Here is a 27,966-nt window from a genome sequence, read left to right as displayed (position 1 = left end):
CTTGCATAGCCTCCTGTGATAAAACATCAGTAAAATGGAAGCCCTAAACTACATAGGAATCCAGAGTCTGATCTATCAACTTCTCCATGGCAGCCAGGCCAGAAGTGCTGAATCGGGAGCTTTCTCCTCATTGTGAGTGACAGTAGCAAATTTGAGCCAATTCAGCACAGTGACCACAGGGTTGTGTCATGTGTTACTAAAAATATGTTCAAGTCCATCAGGGAGTCCAAATGACTAATATCAACAATAGAAAAGCACTCTGATGTTCTTTATTCTCACCTGGGTGTTGGGTATTGTTCACATTTGTACTGTTGCTTCTGCTATGATGACCCTATTGAGGTATGATGGGCTCCATCGTGGCAAGAAAGTTCCAAAATGGAAAGGTGTACATAATCTAGATCTAAAATTCTGTGCATCCCAAGCTACCTGGGAACAGGTTCTTTTGGAGTAAGTTCCCATTTTCCACCAAGATGGGCTAATTTAGGCTGCCTTCACACGGAGTAACGGCGGGCTCAATTTGAGCTTATTTTTACAGGCGTAGAACTCCGAGGGTTGCGTTAATGTTGCATTCACACGGCGTTTTTTTTGCTATGAGCGCATACGCTGCGTTTTTTGCTCCGTTAAAAAACCTGGTTTTTAACGGAGCGTTTACACGAGCAAAAGACGCCGCGTATGCACTCATAGCAAAAAAACACTGCGTGAATGCAACATTAACGCAACCCTCGGAGTTCTACGCCTGTAAAAATAAGCTCAAATTGAGCCCGCCGTTACTCCGTGTGAAGGCAGCCTTACATATTAATTTCCCAGAATTCCTAGCAGGCCACGCCTGGTCTAATAAATCCCTTTCTTCATTTTTTGCCGGATGAGTTTACACTTGTTGCCTTACATAAGTTTGCAGAAAAACTGCAGAATTTAGCTGGTTTCCTATGTTAGCAGACTTGCTGCTGAGCTAGTTTGTGGTCTGTAACATTGCTTCACAAAGCTGCCAAATATAGTAACCCATGACCTTTAGTGGTTTATTGCAAGTGACTCACCTTACAATATCTGTCAGATCTTTCACACTTTTTTTGTTCTAATGTTATAATCTAAGATAATACTCCTAACTAAATTCAGATGTTAGAGGTTGTGCCCATGTAAAGGGCTAGGAGTTCATCAGGGATAAAATGCTGAAAGGGGGAAACAAGTTTGTTGTATGTAACTGTAATCGGGGGACCTATATATTAATATAGTGGTGTATTGGGCAATACCCGCAGATGTAATTCACCAGCTATAGGGTTAAAAGCCTCAGCTTGGGTCACTTTGCACAATGGGTTTAAATGCAGCATGTGGGTAGGATTTGGGGGGCTAAAACAAATTGCAAAGAAAATAGGAGTTTCCTGTCCCCCCCCCCCCTTTTTTTTTTCTTTTAAACAATCCCAACAAAACGCTTGCATAAAGGAAGCCTATACCAGGAAAGACTATAAAAAGATGGCTAAGTACATCCTGCTGGTGAATTACTAGAAACTGGAGATAAGTGGAGGTGTGGAAGTTTTACCAAGAAAAATCCGTGATAAAACTGGTAAACTCTAAAATGTCAGCAAATGTAACGTATTACTGAAGATAACCTCGCATAATATTATATCATAAAAGTTTATGATCTGCAGAGGTTTTGTTCACTTCTTTTGAAATCCTTTGCATTAATTCTAACAATGGGAACCTTTGAATATTCCGCTAGCTTCACACCTGCGTTTGGGTTTTCCATTGAGAGAGTCCACTTTGTGTGTTTTTTTTTTTCTTTTTGTAAAGTTAAATCTAAACCACCCAGGAGCTGGTAAAGACTTGAGCTATAATATAAATTTTATATATATATATATATATATATATATATATATATATATATATATATATATAATTATTATTTACTTTTTTATTTACGTAAATCTAGAATAAGCAGAAACCTATTGTACTGTAAATTTCCCCCCCCCATGTCTGATCACTAATAGGTAGTTTCCCAGGAATCAGACCCTCATGAAATCTGATCTGTCCTGAATCCTGAAATCCTACAATTATTGTTGGGCTCAAGTGACAAGACTTCCGCTACAACTGGTTAAGGCAAATTCTACTAGCAATCTGTTGACTTTACACCTACATGGATCATCAGTGACACTAAACAGTTAAGTGCCATTGATTTTATAATTTTTTATTTTTTTTTTGTGTGTGTCCATAGGGTATATGCAAAGCCATTAAATCTCTTGTACGTGGCCATGCTATAGATCCATGTAGCTCATATCAGTAATATTGTATTATATAAACTTATACTTTATCTCTAGCTCTGTATAAAATCAGGGCATCACAAATTTCTTCTAGGTTCCATGTAAATAGCTGAGAATAAGACTGGCATTGCATGGCTCCAAAAGTGATAATGTTGCACTCCAGGAGGTGACATTGGCCAAACATTCCCAGGAGCCCAGACTTCTCAACTAAAGGGGTTCTCTAGTACATAAACATTGATGACTTATCCTTACTGTAATATGATCTTTAGACAGTTAGGGTCCTTATGGGATTCTACATGATCTTTACAACTGCATGTACTGTGGTGAGGTGTCCATCTTGGGCATAGCTTGCATATTTTGTTAGAGCGCGAGCTTATATGGAATTTCTGCATACTTCTGTCTCCTAAAGTTGGAAACAAGTACCGTAAATAGTTTAGACTTGACAGGTTCTTGTCCTTGGGTCAAGTTGTATGTATAGAGATGAAAGAAATGTCTACCACAGTTTGAGGTGCTACTTGAATGGGGCAGGTGTGTTATAACTTTCTAAGAATTTTCTGACGTACAAGCATCAATGTGCAAATTTTCTAAAATTATTGACTCTGACCAACTTTATAGAGACTTTCAGGTTTTGTCTAGTGCCTGAATGTCCCTTTTACAACCATCTGATGCGTTTAACGGTTGTTGTTCTAGAAACTCGTAAGTTCCTTGTTTTCCTTTGTGCTGCAATAAAAAAATAAATCCTGGCTCCAGTGACCACATCAGCTTCCTTTTTTAATAAATACAGAAAATAGTATAAATGTTCAGATAGCAGTTTCTGCTCACTTGGATTACACAGTTGCAGGTCTCCTGTGTATGTTTTATCCTTTTATAATACGGTTATTTGCTCTCCATTCAAATTTCTGTTACTATGAAGATCTCTTTGCTGGTCTTTCAGGTGAGTTTATCTGATCGGTCTGTTGAAAGGTACCTAGTGTTGGCTTATTTTTAATCCCACAAATCCTATTGACTTGGGTGTGTTTGATGTGTATCTCATGCATTCTCCTGATTAGCTCTCATCTTCATAACACCACGCTCACAAGGTCGCTATATGGTTATGAACCCCTTGCCCTGTTGAAAGTACTTGCTTACCTTCTCAGATATCCTAGTTCATGACGGCAGTCTTCTATTTCTACACAAGAAAGAGCATTTTGGATCAGGAACTTTTTTTTATTCAGAAAACTGGGTTTATTTATTTAGCATTGTGGAATATGATGGAGCTATATAAGCAAAATAGAAGTGATGTATATCACTTATAACTAAGCAAAATAGATAATAGATATTGTGTATTTAGCTGATTACCTAATGAGTTTTTCTTGAATTAGATGATATTTACTGCTTCTGTTTAACCCTGTTGGCCATATATGAAGGACTAGCTTGACCTTCTCACTGTACAGCCATGAATGTTACTAAAGAGTACATTACCATGAAGTGATCTGTTTCGCTTGCAAAATGTTTAGATAGGTGGTATGTTCCAAAGTAACGAACGTAAGAATGTGAATGAGGCCTTAAAGGGATTCTATCATTTAGATCCTTTTTTACTAGTTGACATGTCGGAATAACCTTGAGAGGCTATACGTCTCCTACCTTTATAAGTCATCTCCGGCCTGCCGTTTGGTGAAAAATCCGTTTTTCCTCGGTATGCAAATGAGTTCTCTCGCAGTAGTGGAGGCAGTCCCCAGTGCTCAAACAGCACTGGGGGTGTACCCAATGCTACGAGAGAACTCTCTTTAGTGACGCCTCCATTTTCTGCAGCAACCGTCTCTTCATCTTCTTTTTCCGGCTGGGGTCAGATTTGTGCGCCTGCGTAGTCGGCTCTGCAATCAAGACCCAGGCAGAGCTGAGTGCACAGGCCAGCCATTTTTTTGGAGGCCGCTTACGCGCGCATGCACAGTACGCTCCTGTTCTCCATAGAGCTACAGGAGCGTACTGCACATGCGCACGTAAGCGGCCTCCAAAAAAATGGCCACCAGCCAGCCTGTGCACTCGGCTCTGCCTGGGTCTCGATGGCAGAGCTGACTGCGCAGGTGCACAAGTCTGACCCCAGCCAGAAGAAGAAGATAAACAGGCGGTTGCTGCAGAAGTTGGAGGCGTCACTGGAGAGAGTTCTCTTGCAGCATTGGGGACGCCCCAGTGCTGCGAGAGAACTCATTTGCATACCGAGAAAAAACATATTTTTCACCAAACGGCAAGCCGGAGACGACCTATAAAGGTAGGAGACGAATAGCTTTACTTGAGGCTATTCCGACATGTCAACTAGAAAAAAAAGTGTTTAAATGATAGAATCTCTCTAAGGCCGGTTTCACAAATAGTCTGTCTGGGATTTATTTTATTTTTGTTTTTAATGCAGCCAAATAATTTTAAAGAGGTATTCCGTTCCCATCTCTAGGATTCTATTTAAACTTAAGCTAACTGACTTGTTACAGCCGGTACATTGCTTTTATCTCTGTTTTAATAACTGAAATCTGAAGTAAAGGCCGAGCGGATTGAGCGCTTTGTGGAGCTGTAGTCGATTAGTCTTGAGAGTAAATTTTGAGATCGGAGTTCACCAATTTAACCATTTGCCATCTGTCATAACTTTGGCATGTTATTGTTGACTGCTGTATATTCAGCATATTCAATAACTTCTATTTTTAAATGCCCGGGATATAAGCAAATCTGAGTTATTAAAATCCCTTTAAGTTTTCAGTGTTACTGGAAGGCTCTTCATCAGCTCTAGTTCTTAGCTATCAAGGATACCTGAAGTATATGACTGTATTCCCTACAGCTCTATAGTAAAATTACATTTTAAGGTCTGTGAACTTGTTTTGGCCCCCTGTATCATGTGAGCTGATGTCATCGGTTTCTGTAAGAGAAAAAAGCTGAAGGTTTTATCAGAGGCTGACATACAATGTTTTCAGATGTCTTGCACTTAGAAAAAAAGGAACATCATTTTACCATTTATTCCAGTTCTTTGACTCTAAAGCTATGGAATTAGTATAGTAATAGCGCTGTGCTTGGACACATTGTCAGCCATTGAGAATCTGCAAAGGAAAGCGTTTTAAAGCCGGACTCGGTATTGTATACGTCGGCACTTTGTTTACTTGTTTTCTCTTGCTCATATAGTGCCAGCACATGGTTTAGCTCTGTATGCAGACTGCAATCCCTCATCCGCTAGTCTATGTCTGTGTTTTGGAGCATGGGAGAAAACGGCGTCACTTGGAATAAACCTACATTTTACTTATCTCAACACAAGACTTTGCATAATTGATACCATTGAAAAATAATCCATCACATTAATTTTGCAGTGTTAATACAAAGATCCATAAACTCCTACCAAGTAACCCTTATTCCAGGAAGGATTCCTTCAATTCCACCCCCTCTATAATATCCTCCACCTGCATGGCTACTTTACAGGGTTTAGTACTATCTACAAATAGGAAATTCTACTTATTAAACCACCAACGACGACGATGATGAGATCTGTCTGTCCATGCTATAGTGTGTGTATGTATGTGTCTATCTATCTATCTATCTATCTATCTATCTATCTATCTAAAAATATTTTTACCTATTCTTTATATGACTAGTTTAACTTTTTCATTTCTGTCTGTTTGTATTTCCAGGTAACAGAGTTAATGGATTTCCAGCCAAGTCTATACATGCCTTGTCTTTGACCAGTTACAATACAGAGGGAGTTCAGCGTTGTGCAAAGATGACAGAGGTATGAATAGCTTTATCACTAAGCAATACTTAATGGCTATTATTTGTCTTGGTTGTACGGACCTGTGTATTACTACTGTTGTGACGGAAGTTACAGCTAAAATACATTAACTACATACAAATATAAAAATTATATATATTTTTACTGGTTCTATGCTTTTTTTTTTCTTAGTAAAAGTAAACCTATTTGTTGTTGTGTGCTGTTATCTTGGATTACATAATGGCATGCACAGGACCGTTTCATTCACATATTTGCAATTTTATTTTCTCAGGTGGCAAATAATAAACGGTATTTGGACTACAAACCATCGGATCCTTTGGATCTTCCAATGACCAAGGTGCTAAGATTTCCTCCAGTTCTGTTTGAAGAAGGTATTATCCTGTGGTGTTTCATCTAATAGTATACTGTCACCTACATTAAATCTATGAGTTTAACCTTGGCATGGATAGCCACCTGGCAGCATGGACCCTGAAGCTAATATTCATCCTTGAACGCTTTTACAATGTTATATATATATATATATACATACCGTATTTTACGGACTATAAGGCGCACTGGACTATAAGGCGCATTGCCCATGAGCGCCTTATAGTCCGTCTCAGTTCATATATAAGGCGCACCGGACTATAAGGCGCAGTCCGGTGCGCCTTATATGTTATTGAAAGCGGCGGCACGCAGACTTTGCCAGCGGCCGCTTAACCCCCCCGCGTGCCAGCCGCTTCTATTGGAAGCACTCGGCAGGCGAGGAGTTAAAGGGGCTCTATCAGCAAAATCATGCTGATAGAGCCACACCGTAAAAGTTATATTAAACTACCCCCCCGTTTTAAAATAAAACCCTGAAACAGAATGTGAAACTTACCGAACGGTGCAGGGTGGGCGGGCATTCAGGCCTCCTCTTCCTCCGATGTTCCGTCCTCCTCCTCCGGCACTCGCGAACTGATAATGGCCTGGGCGCATGCGCAGTAGCCGTAGTAGAAGCATTATGATATTGCGCATGCGCCCAGGCCATTATCAGTTCGCGAGCGCCGGAGGAAGTGGTCAGGACATCGGAGGAAGAGGAGGCCTGAATGCCCGCCCACCCTGCACCGTTCGGTAAGTTTCACATTCTGTTTCAGGGTTTTATTTTAAAACGGGGGGGGGTAGTTTAATATAACTTTTACGGTGCCTTTTATATATGTATGGAAGCGGCACGCAGACTTTGCCGCCGCTTCCATCCATATATAAGGCGCACCGGACTATAAGGCGCACTTACGATTTCTGAGGAAATCGTAGGTTTTTATGTGCGCATTATAGTCCGGAAAATACTGTGTGTGTATATGTGTGTATGTATATATATATATATGTATATATATATATATATATATATATATTATAATTTTTTTTTTTTTTTTTATTGTAGCTCCAATCCGCCAACACCCCCCCCCCCCATCCCCGAAAAAAGTAAAAAAGAAAATCAGTGATATAACTAAACTGATTCATTTGCAGGAGGCGTGGTAGTTAATATCCTGCTAACAGTTGTGGCTTAGACAAGTGGGTGGGGCTTTTTTTTTTTTTTTTTTTGTCCTCCTTCTGATTGAGCTAATTGTGGTGGGCTCCTGATACAGGATTGTGGACACAGGGAGCATAGACTTCTTTATTTCTCAATTTTAATTGTTATATGAGAAGATGTATTGATTGTATTAATTTTTATCATTGTGTCTTTAGCAATCCTTTAGTGAATTTCGGTTCTGCTGTCCGCACCGCTAGGGAGGGTCCACGAGCTCACAGCATGCTGCTGATATTTTGTAGTTCGAAATAAAATTTTAAAAATTTATCTGACCAGAATATGAAACCTAAAAATATGGTGTTAAAAAGTAGATATTAGGAGCAGTTTTTTTTTTTTTTCTTTAATTGTTCCCCTCAGTGGTTCATTGGGGTGAAACTTGCTAGTTTTGGTATTATGCATATATATTGCCCCCTGCTACCAAACTAGACTTGCTTGCAAGTTGGAAGTCAGTCTTATTCGCTGAAACAGAATGCCTATGGAATATTCATAGAAATAGGTTGAAAGTCCGAGTTCCACTTTAGTGAATGACTGCGACCCGTTGTGCCTTGATGTGGCCCTGTGGAATAATACAACTATTCATTTTAATCCCTACAACACCCAGTGAACCCACCATTGTGAACAAAGGAGGGGCAATATAAAAAGTGAACTGCTTCTTTAAGTGTTATCTTTCATATCAGTCTTGCTCTTTTAAGAAGTAGAGGTCACAATATACTGCATTGTTTTGAGTCTGTGTTTCTGATGGTGTGTGGTTTTATATATATTTTTAATTGCCATATTTTCTTCCCTTGCAGATGTTCTACCTCGACCTCCAGTTATCCAAGTAGTTGGATGTTATGGATCTTACCCAGATACTGCTACTGCAATAAAAGAAGTCCTCTGTTCAGCTTTAAGCATACCAAACAAAACTAAATCCTCCTCTGTGACTACACCTCCTACGGCCAATGAGGTGCTGGCTTTGGAGGGCAGCAGTGCCAATGGCAAAAAGAAGTATTCACGTTGTGGTACTGATGGTATTGCTTTAATGTCACATGCACAAAATGACATCCGATTTAATAGACACACTGCAGTCTGGGATAACTCCCCTGCAATGGAGTCTCCTGCATCCTTACACAGTGTACCCATCACAAAAATAATGGGTGCACCTGAACTGGCTTTTACACCTTACTTGAAATGCAGATGTGTTAAAGTAACTTTACCTAGATCTAGTTCTGTATTGCTAAAGACGAAGCGACGCTTTTCTTCAGCCAGTATTGCACCCCAGAACCCACAGGATCCCACTTCAAAACAATTTACTTTGGACATGAATAAGACTGGAGCAGACAGTGAGGCTCCCACTACAAAAGAGAAGTCTTTCCTTCAAAGTTCATCATCCTACTCATCTCTGCTTAAAGGTATGCCTAACGTGTGAGCGCCTTCTGATCTACTTTATGAAGGTGACAGGGGATGTAGCTGCTTTCTGTAATGTAATGATTCACCAATATTGTGGTGATAAAACATAGTGCAGGTGAGGAAGTGGAGAATGTAGCGTACTGAGAAACATATCTTGGGTTGTGTGCATTCTGAGTAACTGAAATGCCTCTCCTTGCACATTTAATATTTTCCTACAACCCTGCATTTCCCCTGAAATATGGGCTTTGTGTGCCATTCCTCTCATTCCTGAATATGTATACTTGTATTGGTGGTTAATTTATTCATAAGCTTCTGGTAGAATTAATAGGATCTTATCAGTTGGGGGCCTGTTCTGATAGTTTGACACTATGCAATGAGTGCTGACTGTAAGGACACTCCTCTTTGACAAGAGAGATGCTGACACCCAACATACATATTTTCTGCATACATATTCAGGAGTAATGGCACACAGAGTTGTTGTTTCAGGCGAAATTCTATTAAAACCTGCATGTATGGTGTATAGACCAGCCATCTAATAATATGACGAGGAAACTCTTCTGGTAAATGCACAAGATTTCTTGATCATAAGTCAATAAATGTAGGAATTTAGTAAAAGGGGAATTGAATGTGAGAAGTATAATTTATATATAATAGTCACACTTGTGGGAAATGTCCAGAAAAATCATTACAAGAGTGGAAGAAGTCAGATACATAGTAGGTCTAAGTTCACATCTGCACTGGAGTCTCAGCTGAAATTGGCGGATGAAAAAAAAATACTGCAGAGTACTTTTTCCTCTGCCTATTTCAGCTTTAGGGTGCATTCGCACTGAGTATACGCTCAGCTCATTCTGAACATTCACAAACACGTTCAGAATGAGCGTGTACAAAGCAGATCCCATTCATTTCTATGGGAGCCGGCATATGTGCGCTCCTCATTGAAATGAATGGTAGGCTTTTTTCCCCTATTGCTTTCAATGTGATATGCGCGTATGCCAGCACTCATAGAAATCAATGGGATCTGCTTTGTACGCGCTCATTCTGAACGTGTTTTACGTTCAGAATGAGCTGAGCGTATACTCAGAGTGAATGCACCCTTACATTGAAAGTCTCCCGATAAACTCTATTATAGTTAAAGGGTCCATCGGCCTCAGTAACTCCTTTTACAGCAGTCGTGTAAGAAACCACAGGTTAAGGGGTTAGTTTTAGAAGTGTGGGGATGATCTGTCTGACCGCCGCTGTTCAAGACAATGGGCCTGTTTTTGTTTCCCATTCCAAGTGGAGCATTTATTGGAAATGTGCATCCCCACTTTATTCATTTCTGTCAAACGGCTGGAGATGGTTCTGGACCTCTCTTTGACGGTCCTCTTAGAAGTGAATAGAGAGGTTGGACTCCCACCAATTCTGTGGATAAGGGACATGTTTCTTGGTGGGGTATATCCATTAAGTATTAGTTGGTGCCATTTTAAACCAATGGGATGACTGTAAAAGGTGTTGGGTCCTCCAGAGAGAGAGAGAGGTACTTTGTAGCACCCCTTCGCTCTGGATAGTTGATGGGACTCTCCCTTATTTACTTTTAATTTCCTGAGTATTTGGAAATGTCTTCTGAACTAGACAAGACCTTTATAACAGACCGTGGCCACTTACTACAGGTCTCTCATGGATCTTTGCACCTTCAAGCAGAAAATGTTTAACTTCTATAATGTAAAGTTTTATAATCTACCATTCACCTGTAAAGTAAAACATTATAGCATGGATGGGGCCATGTCAGTCTCTTCAGAGTTGGAACCAAAACATTTGTGTGGTCATAAAAACTGAACTAAGAAACCGCAAAGCATTTTGCTGGTTATATAAAGACAATAAGGGTTTGACCTTAAGACGTTCTACCTGATTCGGAATACCAGAAGAACCGGTGCAGTCACATTAGTTTCACATTGCTGGATTTCTCTTACTCCACCCGTAGGTTGTAAAGCCTTTTTATGTCTATTTTTCCTTCAGCCGTCAATCTAGATGACGGTTTACATGTTTGTTACAGGGTTTGTGGATAGAATTGGCTTCCCCTTGAAGTGGAATTTGCCAGGGTAAAATATGCCTGCTATATTCACAGCAGTGTGGGATTTTTTATTTTTTTATTTTTTCTTGTTTATGAAAAGTCAATATGAATTTTTGTGGACCTCCACAACAGAAAGACCTCTGAACCGTGCCACAGTGTCCAATATGTCACCGATATAGTTGGGGTGAGGGGAGTTAATGCTCTGCTAGTGGCAGGACAAACCCCATAATGGGACACCTTATACAAGGGCCATTGGGGAAGTTTAAACTATTTAGTTGTAGTAATTCTATATTTTTTTTTTTTTTTTGTAGATTGTGAGCCCCACATAGAGCTCACAATGTACATTTTTTCCTATCAGTATGTCTTTTTTGGAATATGGGATGGAAATCCATGCAAACACGGGGAGAACATACAAACTCCTTGCAGATGGTTTTATGCCCTTGGCGGGATTTGAAAACCAGGACTCCAGCGCTGCAAGGCTGCAGTGCTAACCATTGAGCCACCGTGTGGCCCCTTCTATATTTTCATAAACCAATCACTTAATGTCTCTGACAACCCCTACAAAGAAGTTGTTTCAGACTAGAACATTACTGCCCATGGTTACAGCGGCACTTTTCTTGGGAAAGGAAGAAGATGTAAAATAATCTCATTGGTCTACACTTTAATCTAGCATGCCGTATAAACAAGCAAATGGCCGACCCTGGTATTCTTGATGAAATGTGTATCAGATTTTCTTATTTTAGCCATACTTTTAAAATCCTTTACTGTTCGACAAGAAGTTAAACACAGGTCAAGTACATTGAGATAATACTGTTTACGTATATACTTCAGCTGATAAAGTGTCATACTCTGTTCCTATTAACATGATTGTTTTTCTGTTGTAGAATCTGAAGAAAATTCACTGACCTCAAGTGCAGAAAATGTGTATGAACCAAGTGTCAACTTGGAGAAAGTAAGAGCTCTGTTAATAATTCTCCTTTTTGTATTCACATACCATAGCCAACTTTTATTACAATATCAGTGTTCAGGTGGTGCAAGTGTTGGTGTTTTATTGAAATCCTAAAATATTGTATTTGCCATTAGGTGAACACCTAGTCAGGGGCTGTTGTACCCACTTATTACATCGTATTATATTCTTTGTAACCTTGCCAGGCTTCATACAATGTTACCATGTCCCCTTCACCAGTCCAGGAAAAACATGTAATGCCTCCTACCTGTATTTCTGTTCTTACAAGCTACGCTATGTTGGAGATGGCCAGCGGCCAATCACTTGCTTCCAACATTGCAACTGTTTGCTACTAAAAGATATAGTTTTTGGTACATGAATCCTAAACTTAGCAGCTACAGTTACACAGGGTGCATCACCTCTGAGAGGGGTACCACTGGCCATGTGGATATATATGGAGATCTATCTATCTATCTATCTATCTATCTATCTATCTATCTCTTCTCCATATTGAGGTAATTTAGGGTCCAATGTTCTGAAGATGTTGGGTGACACATCACTCTTCTTTCTGCAGGAGAATGAGCACTTTATGGCAGCTGACCTTTTTATGTCACTGCTTGAGAAGACGAGGAGTGGTTTACAGTATAACCAGTGTATGAATGTAAGACCAATGCCAAGGCCCAAAAAAACTCCAGTGGAGAGGTTCTACCAGAGAACCAAAGCACACTGTGAATATGGAACTTCTGTTGATAGTGGCTACGGGGGTATGTATTCCATTGAGTTTATTTTTTCTCTATATGTATTAACATAAAAATGATCTGATGATTTTTGCCCCCCCTTCTTCTCTCTTCCGAGTACTTTCTTGACTAGCCACTCGCTTGACCAACCAATTTTATGAATTTTTAAAGTATAGGTGAATAAGAAACGTAATATAATTTCAGAAATGTTTCCTTCTTTTCTCAAGCACAGTCACTTTTCCCACATTAGTCTGTGGAGAGGGGAGTGGGAGGCGGAAGCAGCTGGGTGCTGCAAACATCAGTGTGCCTTTTTCAAACCCTGCTACTCTGGGTAAAGGAACACTTCTGACACTGCTATAACTTTGACAACAGTCAACTACTTCACAGAATGAGGAATTAAATAAGTTAGCGTCCTTCTCCATAGACTTGTGTGTATGAGCTAGATACAGTTAGAACTCTTATGTAAACAAACTGATTGACCACCAGCTTAATGGATGAAAGAAGCCTATTTCTTTAAGATGTTTTACAAAGTTTCCTATATTCATGTGCAATATTAATTCATAAAATGTGTGGTTTTATTGTAGGAGGTATGTTATATATCAGCGCTCAAAATCTGTGGGATAATAGAACAGTAAAATTTTATTTTTTATAGTTTGGAGTTACAGGCTTTACGTATAATGACTTATTATGTCTGTGCTTAGCTGCAATGCAGAATTCACCTACTGAAACCATATTGGAGGTTGAGGAGGAAGAGGAGAAGAAAGAGGAAGAAAAGGAGGAAGAAGAAGAAAACGATTGCGCCCAAACCTGTATAACCGAAGAAGAATATGAGGACTACGTAGTAGTAGGTAAATTCAGCATCTGGCATTGGTGAACTGACCCCTACATGTGCAATGTGGAAGTTACTCTAATAAAGGTGAAAGATTTAGTTCTGTAAAAATCAGGGTGAGGAATTATTTTTTTTTCTTGTGAGTTAACTTGTATGGAGTTTTAAAAACCAGCAAATAAAATGTTTGCAGTGTGGTACTAATCAAAATGTTCACTTTACAGAAATGGAAAAATGTGGAAAAATGTCAAAAAATCAGTCTGAAGTTACAAAGTAAGTTGAGATTATAAAGTAGTCTTCCTGTGGCTGTAGTAGTATGGGAGGAATGACTAACTGTGTCTGTGAATGTTTTTCAAGAACTGGTCCCAAGCTCTCTGCTGAACAAACAGCTAGGAATTTGTACAGAGCTTTTCGACATCAGTGGACAGCGGAGGGTGATGGACGTGTGCAGCTTCCCAAGACCTTCAGTGTCAAGACGGTATGTTCCCATAAGACAGTTTAACATTTTGTGGATATTGCTGTGGCACTTCTTTTTCCTAGCCATCTTGTCAGCCTGAATATGCCCCTGGAGGTAAAACCTATAAGGTGTTAACATAATAGAAGCTGTTTGATTCAACTTTAGCTTTGTTCCATAGACTGGACCACTCCTAGCAGACTTAGGCCAGGGCTACACAGCAATTTTGGCTGAGACTTTTTTTTGTGTTATCAAAGTCACTGTGTCATCCTGGAACTAATTTGAAGTAATGGAGTTGCATTATGACCCAAATGATGCTGTGACTGCCACTGGCAAGAGACTACTGCTAGATTATTTTTTTTTAATTTTTTTTTTTTTTTGAATAGAAGCCACAGTTTTTAGCATCCTCAGGGTCACACCTTTGCTCCATTAGCTTCCATAAGATATGAAGCCACAGGGAGACTTGACAATATTTGGCTGATACTATCAGCATTGTGTTTAGAGATGAGCGAACACTATTTGAAACAAACGGGGGGATGTTAAGCGACCAGCCGCTTCCATTCATTTCTATGGGAGCATGCTATTCGAAACGGCTGTTCCGAATAGTGTTCATTCATCTCCAATTGTGTTACTATTGTTAGGATGTGAATGTGACATAATTTTTATTTTATTTATTTTTTTGGTCAGTGTTCATATGGTGATATCCAGCAATGCCATTATATTGCACTATTGAAGATACCAGAGAGTTCTGTACTTGCATTTCTAATTATTAAGTCCTTCCTTACAGTGGCACAAATATAAAAAAAAAATATATACACACACACACACTGTTCACCGCCCCATCGCATTTCTTATATGTGTATATAATGCGAATACAGGACAAAGTTTCCTTGAACCATTTAGGCTAAGGCCCCACTTTGCGGAAACACAGCTTATTTTGTTGCGTTTTTTTGGGCCAAACCCAGGAGTGGATTGAGCAGAAGGGAGGAGTATAAGAACTTCCTATTTATTTCCCATTCCTTTCTTGGCTTTGGCTAAAAAAAAAAAAAAAAAAAAAAAAACGCAGCAAAATTTGTAATAAAAGAATCTGCGTGTTCCACCGCCTCAAAACTTTGAGTACAATAGCTTCTAAAAATGTTCAGCAAACCCCTCCCTACACAATAGCAAAACAAGTGAAATGACAGCTACATCCTCCTCATATAGACACTGGAAAACCAGTCTGAATTGAAGGATTAATGGGTATAATGTTGTTCTTTACTTCTAGATCTCACGTAAAATTGAAGTTCCAGCAGAATTTGAATCTAGTGTGAATCTGGTCGAGGAGATAAAAAGGTGCAAAATGAAGGATACTGAAGAATGGTCTCCTCCTCAGTTTCAGATTATTACAACTCGGCACCAATATGCCACGTATGTATTATCTAGTCATACCTCAGTATAGTTAGGCTTGAATAAGGACTTTAGTTTATAAACTACATTGTCTTATTCACTACACTGGGGATGTATTGACTGCTGCACTCCAGAATGTTGGTTTCAAGGAAGAGGAAGAAGAAAAAAAGTTAGTTTTGCACACTATTTGGGACACTGCATTTTTAAATTGCTCCCTACCCACTTGGAAAGTGCGGTGTCTGTCTGTACATCGAGTTTAAAACGTAAAAATTGGTCTCTCTCCAGCGAGTGGCTTGCAGAGAAAGTGGAGCAAGTTCTTAGGACTGACGTTTGCGATGTGATCACTTTGGCACAAATTACACCAAAACTGACTTTAAAGGGCATTTGTCACCAGTAAACTGGTTCTAAACTCGTGTGTGTTTCTCCCCCACCCCCCTTACGAATTGTGATTCGGCAAAAAAATCTATAAATGCTCTGACATGCCATATTATAAAGGTATTTTCCCCAAGGAACCTAAATCTCCTCAGGAAGCCATGTACCTTACAAAAGAACCATACTCATAAGATACACATGCACATCCTGCAAAATTTGCACATTTTTGTCTTCTCCATGTGATGCATGGACTTTTGGCTTGGCTAGGGCACATTTTCTTAGAAAAGTGAATGCTGAACGAGATAAGATAAGTAGATGATATATGGGAGTGGGTAACTGAATGACGCAGCCACTGCATATGAACAGTGCATAGTACAATGATGTGCTATGAGTTGTCAATTCATTTCGTCATGCTGACATTGTATATTATGTGATCACATTACAAACTGGCCTTTCTGGTTGCTGAACAGTTTGCTATGGAGGCAAATTCTATTAGGTGTGACAGTCTAGGTTTCTGCTATAGTTAACCCAGGCAGGACATTTATTCTTCATTCTACTCCTGCCAGAGGGCTAAAATCCTGTTCCATATATGTGCTATCTAAATAATTTTAATAATAATATAGTCTAATATATATTAGCAAGTTCCTTGTTGTCAGACCAACAAAGACTGGATAAATGGCGTAGCAACTTCATCTTCATCTTTCTCTTCCTTCTCCTGTTATGAGGGCGTTGTGACATCTTTCTGACTTCTACTAGAAAATTTAGGGATTATATGTGTGCAGATACTTTGAGCCAGCTGAATGTAATGTGCAGAGTTTATCTATATACCATAAAATCTTTATTATTGTTTAATATATATATATATATATATATATATATATATATATATATATATATATATATTTTTTTTTTTTTTGTCTTTCAGGAGGCATGCAATTATAGAATCACAAAAATATTTGTGTGCTGGCTGCGGAACAAAAGTTGAGCCTAGTAAGTAATTTAGAATTGTTTGGTTATTGACTGACCCTACTTAAACTATAGTCTAATGTAACATGGAGGCTGTGGTAGTTAAAATAAGCTTTGTATTTCATTCACTTACAGTAAACTTCCATTAATATGGCATTTGATAATCCAATTTTAGATGGACATTGGTTAAGGGGTATTCCAATGATCACCTGTACACTGGGTAGATGATTAATGGTAGATTGTGGAGCCCTGAATGCTAGAACATAGAACCCAGTCATCTGTTCCCTCCCGCCGCTAGGCCGTAGCCGGGAGGAGTTGGAATGGACCATGAGTTCAGTAATGCCCTCTACCACTCCATCCAAATTTGCAAATTAGCAAACTTCTGCTAGCTGTGATCTAATGGCTGGAGTGAATCCATGGGTCCCTTGTTCAAGCAATTGGTGGAGATCCCAGAAGTCCAGCCACTTCCAATCTAGCATTTATCACTTATCCAGTGCTAAAGGTTTTCTGTCCTTTAAGTATTTTTTTTTTTTTTTTTTTTTTTATAAATCTTTTTATGAGCTTCAAATAAGGTGAAATCTATAATAATCCAGCCTTAGGGTGCAGGTGATGATGGCTTAAGATTATACTGTATTTGTTTTTTTGGGCAGTTCACTTGCACCCCTCTGATTTCTTTGCAGTGATGTGGTATAATGCTTTCTCTATAGGATGACATGGATTTTGCTCTACAGTTTAGTATGCTTTGCCCCTTCCAGTAAGGAGATGTTTGGTTTTTTTTTTTTTGTTTTTTTTTTTATTTTCCTCTTTTACCAGCGGCATGAACTGCTGAATTCCAATATTGTTTGTGTGATTGCATCAATGACACACCGCAGCGATGTGTTACATAAACACTTGAATCTTCAGTTACTCCCTTATATAATGATGCTGTCTGGAATGATGTTGGTAAATACATCGTGTATGCACAAAATAATTCACATACTATAACTTTATTTCAGACTACACCAGTAGACTTCGCTATTGTGACTACCTGGACAAGTATTTCTGCGATTGCTGCCACCAGTACTCGGAGAGCTCCATTCCTTCCCGCATTCTCTTAAAATGGAACTTCAGTAAATACTATGTCAGCAATGTTTCTAAGAGCATTATAGATAAAATATGGGACCGCCACAAATTCAACGTGCTGAAAATAAACCCAGATGTGTACAAGAAAGTGAAGGAGCTAAACCGAGTCAAGGTCAGTAATGTGAATGAAATATATTAACGTATCAAACAAACAGCAGTGAACCTTGTATTTTTTCATGATTTAACTCAAGTATATGAGGGTATACAAACCGATTTCTCAAGCAATACAATCCTGAAAAAAGGAGCTAATTTTGTTTGTGTACATGTAGCCTCAGTGCTCCACTGTATGACATAGCTATAATAAGGTTGCCAAAGGGGTGCAGTAGCCCTCTGCTGTTCCTCCTGTAAAATGAAATATATGAAATAAAGATAAGTAATTACTATGACTTCATGTTCATCCATACAAAAGTGGAGTTTCTTTTCTGACAAAAGAGAAATCTGCAATGTTCGATCAGGCTCTGTGATGAATCTCTCCATACTTCAATAAGGGATTAATAGATTTGCTAGTTTGGTGGCATACCTCCCTTTATTCAGTGGGTGCCAGTAAGCAGATTCTTCAATCCATACATGTATATATGTAGAAATCACGGCACTCCAAATGGATATGCTGATAAAGTGCTTTATATTATTACACCAGTTGTATCCAGCATCAATATTGAAGAGTGTGTGTATATAGTGTGATTGAAGCCAGATTATACAGTACGATGTTTGGGCTATATGCCTTTGTCAGGGTATATCTGGTGTCTGGTTGCAGAGATTGATGGAGGTGGTATGACTGTATAGTAGCCCTGCTTTATTCTGCCCAATCTCTTATATCCATATTTTAGGTAGTTGTGGAAAACTTGCTACGAGAGTTTAGTTTCACTCAGGCTCTGTTCACACTGGTGTCAAGGTTTCTGACCAATCTAATACTAAATGATTTGAGTTTGAAGCCTTACTTGGTAAAAGAGTGTAGTAGGCTACTTGATACTGCTTCTCAAATTCCATGGAAACCTGATATTGGCCAACAGGAGGTTTTATCAGGTAATATACAATTGATAGCGTATCAATGCCGGATCTGTGCAGGTCTGACTCTTCATACTCTTGAGGTTCAGTTGCACAGGCGCTATGAATATGATGGGTTTGTGCCGTATGAAACCGTGGAGGCTATAAGGGTTGGTGAAGTGGCTCCTGCAAAGAGGTGGTACGTGGGGGTGCAGAGTCTTGACTTCTACAATCTAGCATTTAAAGGGAAACAGTGCGATCTGTAGGCATTCTGTTGTAGAGCAGGAAGAGGTGAGCAAATTGATATATACCGTATTTTTCGGACTATAAGACGCACTGGACTATAAGACGCACCTAGGTTTTAGAGGAGGAAAATAGGGAAAAAAATTTTTGAAGCAAAAAATGGTAAAATATTTAATATATGGGAGTTGTAGTTTTGCAACAGCTGCAAGGCCACATTGACAGGTGACCCTGCAGCTGTACGGGGACGCATAGAGTTTTTTTTTTTTGCGGGGCCAGATGTACTTTTTAGTTATACCATTTTGGGGAATATCTATTTCTTAGATCACCTTGTATTGAAAAAAAACTCGGTGGTTTATGATATATGATTTTCTACATATATATATATATATATATATATATATATATATATATATATATATTCTAGGGACAGGAGGTGATTTAGAACTTTTATTTATTTCATATTTTTAAAGCTTTTTTTTTTTTTTTTTACTATTTTATTTCCCCCCCCCCCCGGGGCTTGAACCTGCGGTCACTTGATTGCAAGTCCCATAGACGGCAATACAACTGTATTGCCGTCTATGGGACATTCTGTCTATTAGTATTACGGCTGGTCATAGAGACCAGCCGCAATACTAATATAGCAGTGACAGGCCTGGGAGCCTCATTAGGCTCCCGGCTGTCACCCGAACAGGTCGGCTCCTGCGATATCGCCGCGCAGGAGCCGGCCTGCAACTTTACAGGTACGGGGCCGGTGGGGACCGCTGATACTGACCCGGCATCCGCTATACTAGAGAGGCGGATGCCGGGGAGGGATAGACATCGCTGAGACATCGCTGTGCTCCTCTGCCCTGCCTGAAGCCAGCGGCAAGGGGGACAGCGGAGCGGAATAGCATCACTCCTCCCGCTGCTGGCTTCATGCAGGGCAGAGGAACGCAGCGATGTCTCAGGCCCCGGCGTCTATCCCTTGCCGACATCCGCCTCTCTATTACGGCAGGTGCCAGGCGCCACATTCGGCCTATAAGACGCACCCTTCTTTTCCCCCCAAATTTGGGGGAAAAAAAGTGCGTCTTATAGTCGAAAAATATGGTAGATTTGTGGGGAAAGATTCAGTAAAACTTGTCATTTATTTAGTCACATCTCTACTATGAAGTCAAGGAGACGTCCCATCAATAAGTGACAGCCTTACCTCCGACTGTCCATACAGAGGCACAAGTGATTGAACACTAGGAGCGCCTTCTTGAATTGAACATGTCTGTAACACGATGCTTGTGGATTGCACTGCATTTTCCTGGTAATGAAATACCTGGAAAATGTGAAGGAAATGCCATGCATTTTATCTCCTTCTAAAAACCTCCCTGAAGTAATTTACTGTTCTTAAACATTACAGAAAAACCCATCAGTGTCAGCAAACCTCACATAGTAACCATTCCTGGCTGTCCCTCATGAAAGTAATGTTACAGAAGTGCAATGTGACTGACTGCAGACTGTGTTAGAAGAACATATGTAACCCTACTAGCAGTAAATGGTTGGAGGTTTTTGTAAATGTATTTCTTTTTCTTCCCCTGTTAGGAAGTTCAGCAACAGCTCATTTACATCAGCAGGCTGGTGATGATCTGTCGTTTTGCTGATAGGTAAGATTCAGTTTATGTGCAACGTCTTATGACCAGTGTGAAGCAGATTAAACCAACACTGTTGAATAGGTCAAGGCTCACCTAAATGTAACTTAGCCTTGTAACACATCTTCATTGCTGAGATGAATTTTATTTCACAATATACAATTGAGCAGGCTAGAGCACCAAAGGTGGATCCGCTGCTCCAATAAATGTACCAGTACGAATGTGAAAACACAGGGCCAGGTGAGGTTTCAGCATAGCTCTCTGCCCCTGTTGCTCAAAGAAGGGGGCGCTGTATTAGAGCTGTAGTTGCCTCACTCCACCCTTTTTTTTAGCTACAAAAAATGGCATTTGGCAACCTGAATGTGCAAACCCACCCTAATGCATTACATTTTGTGCAGGGGGTAAGAAACACTTGCTACTTTATCTCATTGATCAGCTCAATGAGATACAAATGGTATAGTAAAGCTGACAACCCATTTATAGTTATCTCAATTTACTTGTACCAACCTTTTGTCTTAAGATCAATTTGTAGAAACTCTAGCAATTTCCAAATTTGGGATGAGCTAAAGGGTTGGATTACTTATTCAGAATTGTCAGCAGATTTGTCATTTCCTGCAGGGAAAGGTTTCTTCCCTTTTTCTGTTTTGCTTCCCTTTTATAATAAAATGTAGTTCTATATAAAACCTTGTCTTGCTCTTATAAACCAGAATAGTGTATACAGTATTAAAACCCTTGTAACCATTGGTTACTGGCCGCCACATTTCATTTCCCTGTATTTACGGCCATTTTGGCTCTTCGAATGTCCCATGTCTCTTTATTCCAAAAGGAGGTGGAAGTGTCTATCAATAGGATGGACTTTAGATATGGTATTAACATGACAATGTTGTGATGTAGATAATGTTTTATGGTCTCGCTTGGACTCTAGCTCTGCGTGCCAGGATAGAATGTCATGTGATGTGTACATATTCTCAATGAGCATTGCACTTTTTCTCCAAAACAGTGTTATAAAGGCCTTTAAAGAAGTTCCCTCTCATCTGACTCAGAGGTTGCATGTCTTCACGTTGGCTGATTTGTATCAAGTCAAACAGAATCTCCTCTTGCAAAGGCTCCATGACCTCCTGGCACTTACAATTTCCCATGTGGATAGTTGTGAGGTACGTGGATTGTTTAGCTTGTTTTATACTATAGATTTATGGGACCAAAAGTAGTTGGTTCTGCCAAGAGCTAGCTATAGCCCTGGACTGATGAGTGGGCAGATTCATCACTTTAGCTTTATTCTATCTGCAGGACTGATGACAACTATCAGTGGTTTTGTGGGTGGTTGAGGGAATTTTGGCATACATGACTATCTGCATTGTCCCATTGGGGAAGTTGTATGGTGCAAGTTATATTAGACAATTTTACTTCTCTTCTAAAAGTCAATAAAGTTGTTCATTTAAATACACCAGTAATAAGATACCCATTGTCATAAGTAGCCCCCACATTAATTTTTACAATCTTCAGAAACTTGTCTGTTCTCTCAAAGTGATTATCCAATTTTTAATATTGATGACCTAGCCTTAAGATAGACCATCAATATTAGATGTGCAGGAGTCTGACACTGTGTGACCCCTGCATTTTACCTGAAGCAAGACAGCATGGCTCTCTGTAATATACACATACCGTGGGCTGCGCTGCTTACTCACCATACAAATTGTAGTGGCAAGTGTAGGTACCTGCAGACATCAATGACACCGTGCTGCATTAACTACACTTGACCATTACAGTCTGTATGGTGAGTGAGCAACACGTCTTGTGGCATGTACACGTTACACAGCCACATTGTTTTGGAACTGGTGGTTCCCAGGGGTCCCGGTTGTTGCCGGAGTATTTTTACTAGCCCCAACCATGTGCAATAGATGCTGTTAGTTTCAGTACCCAGTATGCTTAGTAGGCTTCCTACTATTAGGGGGGTAGTTTTGGGCTGGAACAGACAGCTGAGCGATCCTAACCTAACAGTACAGAACAAAATTATCATATCTGGCAATGAAACAAACAGATCAGCAGTTAATGGCAACCAATCGCAAGGCAGCTTTAATTTTTCAGGAGCAGAATACAAAATAAAACCTGAGTTATGATTGGTTGTTATGGGCAACTAAGACAGTCTATTAGACAATTTCAATAAATCTGTCCATTAAGTGCCGCGCCTCAGTTTGATAATGTAAACCTTTATAGATGATACAGTTGATCCCGCCCTTGCCTAAATCCCAGGCTGCAGCGTTCACTGGTAAATTGTAGGATGTCGTTTTATTTTCAGTAACTGCTTACATAATACAGCTGGGCAAGATCTAGTCACAGTACATGCAATGTGATACAGGGTTCCCCATGATAGCCAGCCCTTCTGTTTTAACCTGACAAGAGGTTGTGTGCCATCCTTTAAAGGGTTATGTAAAATTGAGGCATAGTTATCCATCTACTGGATAGGTGGTGAATGCTAGATTCATGGGGATTAGACCGCTGGGACACCTTGGTCCCCCCCGGACTGCTGGAAGGAGGAGTTTTAATGAAGTGTCGCTCAATCCATATATCCTAGCTCTAAATTTATAGAGTCGTTTGCTGTGACCGACGGCCAAGGGTAATTTTTAACCTGTGTGTTGCCTTCATTTTTGGGTTCGCTGCTGATTGGGCGCTATATAAGCCAGCAAAATAATGAAATCCACTATTCCACAGAGCTTTTTATACAGATGTAGTAGAGTTAAACACACACTTACGCAACATGAGGACATATCACATAAGACAATAAAAAATAATGAAAAACCATTGAAAAATGTTTTTCCTATGTCACTTCATTGGACTTAATGTCTATGATAAGATATCATGCTGCAGCAGTTTAACAAATTTTTGGAAGTTTTGGGGTAACTCTGCTACTACTCCTCTGTATAGTGGTGTAATGCACTGGGATAGGGATCATGTTCTAAATTAGCAATCCGTATGTTTTTTGGAGTGTGGTAAAATACCCTGCAAACACTGGAAGAACATACAAATTGCTTCCAGACGTTGTCCTTGTGTGTGGGTGCAGATACTGGACATGCGTGAAAGCATCAGCAATAGCAAACTTACAATCTAGTTCTGTGACTACTTTGTATAGTGTGTTGTTTTTTTGTTTTTCAACTCAAAATACTGGAGTGTTTCTTTAACCTCTAGTACAGGGGTAGGCAACCTTTTTTGTTCGGCGTGCCGATTTAAATTAAAAAATCAAAGATGAGGTCCTCGGAGTGCCGGGCAATAATTGTAAAGCTGACGACACCTACACTAAAGTCATACAGCACAAACCACAACATAGGGGTGCTGTCATACTGCGCTCCCAGCCACATGCGCTTACCACTATTTGCCTGGATACACATGTTCTTTTCCTTTAGAAGCAATGTAAGTACATGCGTAACCCACAATTAGTGGTAATGTATGTGACTGGGAGCAGAGTGAGGTCATACCTGTAAAGAGCTGACAAACAATGTACCTGTATGTTCCATCCAGTCCTTGGCCGTTAGTAACTTCAGTTTTCTGTAAGGGAGCGTTCACACTACCGTCGATGTCCGACAGGTAGTGTCCACTGGTAATGTCCGTTCAGTATCTTGTGCGGATATTAGTATCGGACACTAGCTGTGTCTGTGACATTTTGCATTGATTTAAATGGACATCGGGTGCGTTATTTTACACTCCGTGCCTGTCCTTAACTGTCTGTTCCCAAAGATGTCCGACTTTTCAAGCAGACAGCAAAACCTGGCATGTCGGATATAGCTGTCCGCTTGAAAAGTCGGACATCTTTGGGAACGGACACTTAAGGACACCCATGGACAGTAAACGAACGCACCCGATGTCCATTTAAATCAATGCAAAATGTTACAGACACAGCTATTGTCCGCTGCTAATATCCGCACAAGATTTTGAACAGACATTAGCAGCGGACACTAGCTGTTGGACACAGACGGTAGTGTGAACGCTCCCTCAGTGAAACGCAGATTAATTTCAGTCACTTTTAGTTCCTGGCGGTGCAGTAACAGCAAAACCCCAGCCAGGAATTAATCGGGGTCACACTTTCAACAAAGTGGCCGCACTGGTGCCCAGGAACTGGATTTGGCTATAATTGCATCTACTTACAGTGTCACCACCTAATAGAATCACACTAAGGCTGAGGCCCCACATTACAAAAATGCAGCTTTTTTTTCATTGCAGATTTAGCTGCGTTTTTTTTTTTTTTTTCTGTCCAAGCCAAGAATAGCTAGAAAAGGAACGGGAAATATATAGGAAGCTTCTTATATGTCTCCCTCCTGCTCAATCTACCCCTGGCTTCGGCTAAAAAACCCCCAGCAAAATCTGCAATGAAAAAAAGCTGTTTCTGCAACGTGGGGCTTTAGCCTAAGGCTGAGGCACAGGGAACACAGCTTTTTTTTGTTGCATATTTTGCTGTGTTTTTCTGAGCCTAAACCAGGAGTGGATTGAGCAGAAGGGAAACGTAAAAGAAGCTCCCTATATATTTCCCATTCCTTCTGTAGCCATTTTTAGCTTTGGTTGAAAATAACCTCATGAAAATCTGCAACAAAAACGCTGCGTTTCTACAACGTGGGACCTCAGCCTTACGACTCCTGCATACAAGTGGCACGCATGTGGTTTTCACTGACCTATATGTTAAAAATGAATTGACAGGGCTGCAAATGCAGACAGATATAGGAGATGTATAGGACACATATAGGACCTGCTCCATAGTTTTCAGCTCTTCAATTTGGCCCAGATACACAGCCACAAAAAGAATGGCTGTATATATGGGTCAATTGAAATATATAGGTCTGTACTTTTATCCACAGTTGTAGATAAAGAGTCTGGTCATGTGCATTGCAGGTTACAACTCAATGTGCCTCATATTAATAGCAGTTAACCCCATCATGTCCCTCACATTAACCCCCTGTGTGCTTTATATAATTGACACGGATATGTGAGACATATGGAGGTAATAAGTGAATATCTTCAGTATAAAGGTCCTTCATTAGTACCCCCATATGTCTCACACATCAGTAACCCTTATGTGAGCCACACAGGCGTTAATGTGAGGGACATGATGGGGTTAACTGCTATTAATGTGAGGCACATGGAGTTACTAAAACTAAATTAATAAAACCAAATGCCTGACATTAATAAGAATAGTTAGTAACACACACGTACCTGGTGTTTTTACTTTCACTTTGCTTCCTCTCCTCCTCAGGGCTGCAGACAGCAGGAGCTCCTCCTCACGTGTAGCAGCAGCTCCAGGGAGCCCTTATCCTGTGCAGTGAGAGGCTCACCTCTGATTGGTGGGCAGTGAGAGAAGGGGGCGTGTCCTACACCGCAGCTCTACCAGAGCACTGAAGGGACGCTCTCTCTCTCAATTTTGTGTATGAAAGTTGCAGGCTCGCTGCCGTGCCAGCAAAATATGCCTTGCGTGCCACTCTTGGCACGCGTGCCAGGGGTTGCCGACCCCTGCTCTAGTAGATGTACTGAGGCTTTAAGATTAGTGATGAATTGTGCCTGGTGGTAGCTGTAGCAAGTGATACAATGTATAAAAAGATTTAAAATGGCATTTAACAATCTCACAGAAAATAAATATATGTTTGGGTTTTTTTTGCAGTTGTGCCAAGCCAGGGGTTTCATCTGTGAATTTTGCAGACATTGTGATGTGATTTATCCATACCAGACTGATCTTTGCAGTAGATGTGAAGGTATGTGTATATAACTGGGGTCTTGTCTGAGTATCATTGTATAGTCTACTACTACTACTACTACTACTACTACAGGTTTATTTGGGTGTAGTATAAATGCTTTCTTGAGGCATATTGTTTTGGAAACCTATTGGTAAATACAGAGTCACTTGTTGGGTGCTGTCATTTTACGACTGCTGGAGTCATACCATTCATAGAAATATGATAACTACATCTGTGGATGTATTGCTCCAGCTGTTGCAAAAACTCATTGAGAAGGCACTGGCAGCCTCTTGGTGCACTGGATCCTTAAATTTCCTCCTAAGCAAGTTGCTCTGGCTTTATAATGTAGATTAGAGATCAGTCTGAGTTTTGACTTTACAGTATGGCCGTGTCACAGGAGCCGTATGTTGTCACTGGGTCATAGCAGTGCCTAAATATAGTAATAGGATTAAAGCATTAAACTTGTTTATACATGTAATATAGAATATCTATTAAATGTCACATCCTGGTAAAATAACCAGCATGTGAATTGATTGATTGGGATTATTAAGCCTGTATTTCAGTCTGTAATTGAAGTAGGAACATTCCAGTTGTCACAGGTGTGTGGAGTAGCGCCCCCATACGCTGGTCTACTAAAGGACAGGGCAGCCAGGTCCCCACTCACTTTTGTGGTTTAATCAGTTGGCTGCAGGAAGCCCACACTCACTCGCAGGTCCAGTTATCACCACTATGATACTTGGTACCTACTTAGAGACTATTGGGAACTTGTACTATGCCTAAAACTCTGACACAGAAAAGTTTAGTAGTATCTATTAGTTCTCCAAGCAGCCTTCTCATGGTGTGAGAGAAGAAGCCCCATGGTAACACGGAGCAAGTGATGTGTTTGGGTCACCTAGGTTCCACTTTTCTACTTGGATGCCAAGGTTTGCATAGCTAGCTTTTGGGTAAAATGACACCTTTATGCTTTGCCGCCTTGTTAAATCAAAGGTGTGATGACGGCAAAAAAAAAAAAAAAAAAAAGTGACTTTGGCGTAAAAGACTAAAGTAACATATAGACTGTAGTCTCAGTGTATGAACATAAGGCCATACTTGTGGTGGCTTCTATTGTCTTACAAATCTATGGCACCATATTCTCCTATAATCTTCTGCTCTGTATTTGGGGCTTTAGGTGTGTGTATAATATGTGTATATATATAATATTAATGTGTCCCTGTGTCTTTCTAGCTTGTAAATCGTGCTATCACAAGAAATGTTTCAAGAACAAGAACTGTCCCAAGTGCATAAGGATCAAGGCGAGACAAGCCATAATCGATTCAATTCTATTAAGTACTGAAGTGGACGCCACAGGCCAATAGAGTGCAATAGAACAATCTGTATATTCTACCTTGTATATTGTTTTGCTGTGTACAAAATCTATTTATGATGGTGTGGACTAAAGTTTAGTCCCACAATCTTTTAAGAAATGTAAAAATTAAGAGAAGTATTTTATTAAATGCTTCTTTATTTTCAGGTTTATTCAACTATTTTTAAGGATATCTGTATATATTGTGTCAGAGTGCAGGGCACAGCGGCTTCTGTTAGGGAGGTGGTCACTGGCTGCAGGGGCTCGCCTCTCCACTTGCAAGGG

The 27,966-nt window shown here is 40.0% G+C and overlaps 1 protein-coding gene across 1 annotated transcript; it reads left to right on the top strand.

Moving 5' to 3' along the window:
* Window positions 1-86: 86 nt before the first annotated feature.
* RUBCNL (rubicon like autophagy enhancer) lies at window positions 87-27,734 on the top strand. Its single transcript, XM_075266413.1, has 17 exons — window positions 87-132; window positions 5,894-5,991; window positions 6,263-6,362; window positions 8,329-8,928; window positions 11,861-11,928; window positions 12,497-12,721; window positions 12,864-12,990; window positions 13,244-13,246; window positions 13,710-13,758; window positions 13,843-13,963; window positions 15,204-15,346; window positions 16,623-16,687; window positions 17,659-17,897; window positions 20,582-20,643; window positions 21,629-21,782; window positions 26,267-26,357; window positions 27,564-27,734. The coding sequence occupies exons 1-17, from the start codon at window positions 87-89 to the stop codon at window positions 27,692-27,694; spliced, it is 2,322 nt and encodes a 773-aa protein (XP_075122514.1). The 3' UTR covers window positions 27,695-27,734.
* The last annotated feature ends 232 nt before the right edge of the window (window positions 27,735-27,966 follow it).

The sequence above is a fragment of the Leptodactylus fuscus genome, chromosome 2, assembly GCF_031893055.1.
Source record: "Leptodactylus fuscus isolate aLepFus1 chromosome 2, aLepFus1.hap2, whole genome shotgun sequence".
NCBI classification, from domain to species: Eukaryota; Metazoa; Chordata; class Amphibia; order Anura; family Leptodactylidae; genus Leptodactylus; species Leptodactylus fuscus.
The sequence above is the reverse complement of the archived record's forward strand: the minus strand, read 5'-3'. Positions and strand labels throughout refer to the sequence as shown.

What these genes read in the sequence shown, in the direction of transcription:
- RUBCNL (XM_075266413.1), top strand. Translation starts at nt 87, where the DNA reads ATGGCAGCCAGGCCAGAAGTGCTGAATCGGGAGCTTTCTCCTCATT. An exon ending in GTTGTGCAAAGATGACAGAG is followed by an intron (nt 5,992 to 6,262) that starts GTATGAATAGCT and finishes TTATTTTCTCAG; the next exon opens with GTGGCAAATAATAAACGGTA. An exon ending in CGGAACAAAAGTTGAGCCTA is followed by an intron (nt 16,688 to 17,658) that starts GTAAGTAATTTA and finishes ACTTTATTTCAG; the next exon opens with ACTACACCAGTAGACTTCGC.